We start from the raw sequence: 3,411 nt of genomic DNA on the forward strand, positions 1-3,411 counted from the left end.
GGCGTGGCGGGGCGTGGCGGGGCGTGGCGGGGCCGGGCGGGCCTTATTGACCGGAGCGCATAAGCGATTGAATATCGGCATCGAGTTGTCCGTTTGACGGCTGACATGGCGTTGTCGTGTGTGGGGCCCCGACGGGAAGGGAAGGGCTCGCGAGAGTGGGTGGTCCTGGAGGACGCGAGGCCCTCCTAGAGGAGGATATGGGAAGGGAACTGTAACACTCCTCTATGGAGGTGGGAAAGGTTTTTTTCGCTATGGTAGGCGCAGAGGGGAAGGGAAGAGGAAAACTTTACTGCTGGAGAAATACTTTTTCTGTAGGAGGTTAGATTTGTTCAGGGGGATCACGATGGCGTTGTTACTTTTGGTCGTCGACAAGCCAACGGCACGTAAATCGACACCATACCATGTCGCGCGCGCGATCGGTCGCGATGCTTGCATGCTTGTATGCTAATGTTGGGGCGTGGCGGGCGTGGCGGGGCGGGGCGGGCGTCATTGTGCTAAGCGCCCCGGTCGTGTCCCGCCGCGAGTTGTGGCGGTCCTAAAGTAAGTTCCCCGCGCCACGCCACGCTGCGCACGCCTACGCGCGATTCTCCCATGAGGACTTGAGCTACGTCCCCCTTGCTCCCGCCCCCGCGACCAACAATGCCACACTTATCGAACCACTAATGCTCTGCGTGTGTTTTTGCAGGCGACTACCTCTACGCCGTCAACGGCTACACGGCGGACAACATCCGCGTCGGTGGCTTCACGCTGGACCCGGCCTCCGAGTCCCTGATCGACCGCTGGGGCCCGCCGCAGGGCATGAGCAACCCGCACTCGGTGGCCGTGTCGCCCGACGGCAGCGCGCTGTACGTGGCCGAGATCGGCCCGAACCGCGTCTGGAAGTTCAACCTCCCGCAGGCCCTGTAAAGCACCTCCGCGACCCCCTACGACGACGTCCAAGACTATACACCAACACCTTTAATCCCATGACGGCGACGGCGTCCTTTTGCGACCTCCGCGACGAAGACACCCCGCGAGGCCGCGACCTTGGTGATCGGTATGGCCTCCTCGCGAGCCGCCCGTCGGCGCGTATAGGGTCCTCGGGCAGAGCGCGCGGGCGGCGGGGGCAGCAGCGCGAGAAGGAGAAGGAGCGCGTGAAGGTGAAGTGAGCCGCGGCCGCCCTCCGACCCCGCGCTCTGCCCGTATACCGCCGCGGGCAGCGCGCTGCGATTGTCATACACTCACCAAAAAACAAAAACAAAAAAAAAAGTATAGAAAATTTACCGCTGCTTTTTGCAGTGTATATAGTAATGTTCTTCCGGTCATGCTGCGAATGCACCATTTCTCGTGCCGCCGGCTGGCGATAAGGTCTTCTTTGACATTTAAATCAGCCGATCCATTAAAGACTCTTTGCCGATTCCGTTCCGTTTGTCGACGATACACACCGACGTGTCTAACGAAGGCGCGCGCATGTGGCGCCGCGCTTAACGGAAATTGAAGTTCAGAAGCACAAAATTCGATTACGTTTTTATTTTGTCGTGATTTGAATATTACATATTGTGCAGAATATCATATCAGACGAGAGATATCAGTCCTCTGCTTTTCGATTCCTTTCTTTAACTCCATTTTTTTAAGGAGAAAAATAGTGCCACACACGATTTCTCAGGTATAGAGGGGAGGCGAATTAATGCATATATTTTTCCCTTTTCTCATTTCCATGTCGTCAGAGGCATACCGCACTCTAGTACATAATGATGTAGACGTGCAAGCAGTGAGCACAGAATACGTCTTGCTCGACAGCTCACGAAAGAATATGCAATATAAAATCGTGTAAGCTAGTGACGTGAGCAAAACTTAATTCTTGTTTCGTGGCTTTTCCCATTATACCCCCTTTGTGTCGTTGTTTATTACAAGTGTGCATGTCGGTGATGTGATTGTTGGTGATAAATAGTACAGTTGTCTAGAAATTCCTTCCTTCATTTTCGTAGAATGTGGTAGTTTATTTGACGGCGTGTTCTGTAGTGTGTGAATCGTGGGAATCACTGAATAAATTCACAAAAAGATACAGCGGGAAACTGCGATTGAATGTGGACAGTTTTCAATACGACAGCCCAAAGACATTGAGCGTGAACCGGTGAAAATCATACAGAAGTCTTGAACAGCACACTATACAAGGGAATGCGACCGTACGGCGCGTTTGCGCCGCTCCACGCCGCTCCGACGCAGCGACGACGCGGGGACCTGAACCTGTCCTACCGGCCGTCCGCCCGGACTTTATACGAATAAAGACATCAACGCAGATTATTCCCAGAAGCGTTTGCAGCGGCAAGCGGGCAGGGGCCACGCAATTTACTCTGCGGCGTGTTTCGCAGTCGTTGTTTCTTTCCCCGGTCTCTTCTCCCCCGGTCTCTTGGTGCTTGCTCGGGCTGCTGGTGGTGCCTTTTCCCCCCTTTCTTCTTCTTCTTGTTGGCGGCGAGTTGTTTTCGCCGCTCTCTAAACCGTTTTCACACCGGCCGAGCCTCTGGCCGACACACGCCGATGCCGAGCGGCAGAGATATTCGAGAACCCGTATTATTTACTGCATTGAGTCCCAAAATTCATTTCTCGTCCGACCCGTAAAGGGGGCTTGCCGCGCACCCGAGCATACTCAACACCGCCCCGGCCATCAAGGCTATCGTCACCGTTGAACTTGTGCGCACACCCTTGTGCGGATTGATGTGGGCAATCGTCAGCATACAACAGAACAGATTGAATCCCAATGATTTTAAAAACAAAATGTATGTACGAAGGAAAAATACGAAATGAAGGGTCGCCCGATTAAGAAAGAATGACGCCTGCTGCCTGGCTTCTGGCAGTCAGTAGTGGCCGTGGTGGTGCCGGCATATGGCGCGAGCACACAGGTGTGCACAGGCAGGGGGCCGAAGGCAGCCGCCGCCATCCCGGGGGGTTGTTTGGAAAATTAAATGGGGGAACCAATGAATTAAAACGTCGCGGCAGCAGCAGGGGTTGTGCGCAGCAAACGCGCGCGGGAATCGAATTCGTAATTATTAAGCGGATGAGGAGGAGGCAATCCTAAAGGAAACAGGGTACAGGTGTGTGGGTACGTCGTATACACCTTGCAGAGGAAGAACCGGCGTCGACTTGGTGTTCCGGCTGCGGCGGCGGCGGCGGCAGCAGGGTGCCGCGCCAAACAGGATGCAGCAGGAGCAGCAGGAGGAGGAGTGACCGATGCAGGTGCAGCGCCAAAAGGTTCAGTGGCAACGTCCTGCAGGACTGCAGGACTGCAGGATGCAGAGAGTCGCCTGCACTTGCACTGCACTGGGGGGACGCGGGGGACGCTGTGTGCAGGTGATAAAGCTCTGGGCGCGAGGAGACAGGCGGGGCGTGGCGTGGCGTGGCGTGGCGTGGCGGGGCGTGGCGGGGCGGGGCGGG

The 3,411-nt window shown here is 55.8% G+C and overlaps 2 protein-coding genes across 2 annotated transcripts in view; both read left to right on the forward strand.

Moving 5' to 3' along the window:
- Window positions 1-2,065, forward strand: part of LOC113213595 (peptidyl-alpha-hydroxyglycine alpha-amidating lyase 2) — a 21,020-nt gene extending 18,955 nt beyond the window's left edge. The window contains exon 6 of the mRNA XM_026432709.2: window positions 686-2,065. Within this exon, the coding sequence (XP_026288494.1) occupies window positions 686-906 (221 nt within the window). The 3' untranslated portion in view covers window positions 907-2,065. The remainder of the gene's footprint in view (window positions 1-685) is intronic.
- The window catches only part of LOC113213567 (growth arrest-specific protein 1-like), a 59,651-nt gene that overhangs the window by 13,227 nt on the left and 43,013 nt on the right, over window positions 1-3,411 (forward strand). The window lies entirely within an intron of this gene.

This window comes from Frankliniella occidentalis, unplaced genomic scaffold (genome assembly GCF_000697945.3).
Source record: "Frankliniella occidentalis isolate FOCC.00 unplaced genomic scaffold, Focc_3.1 Scaffold38, whole genome shotgun sequence".
Taxonomy (NCBI): domain Eukaryota; kingdom Metazoa; phylum Arthropoda; class Insecta; order Thysanoptera; family Thripidae; genus Frankliniella; species Frankliniella occidentalis.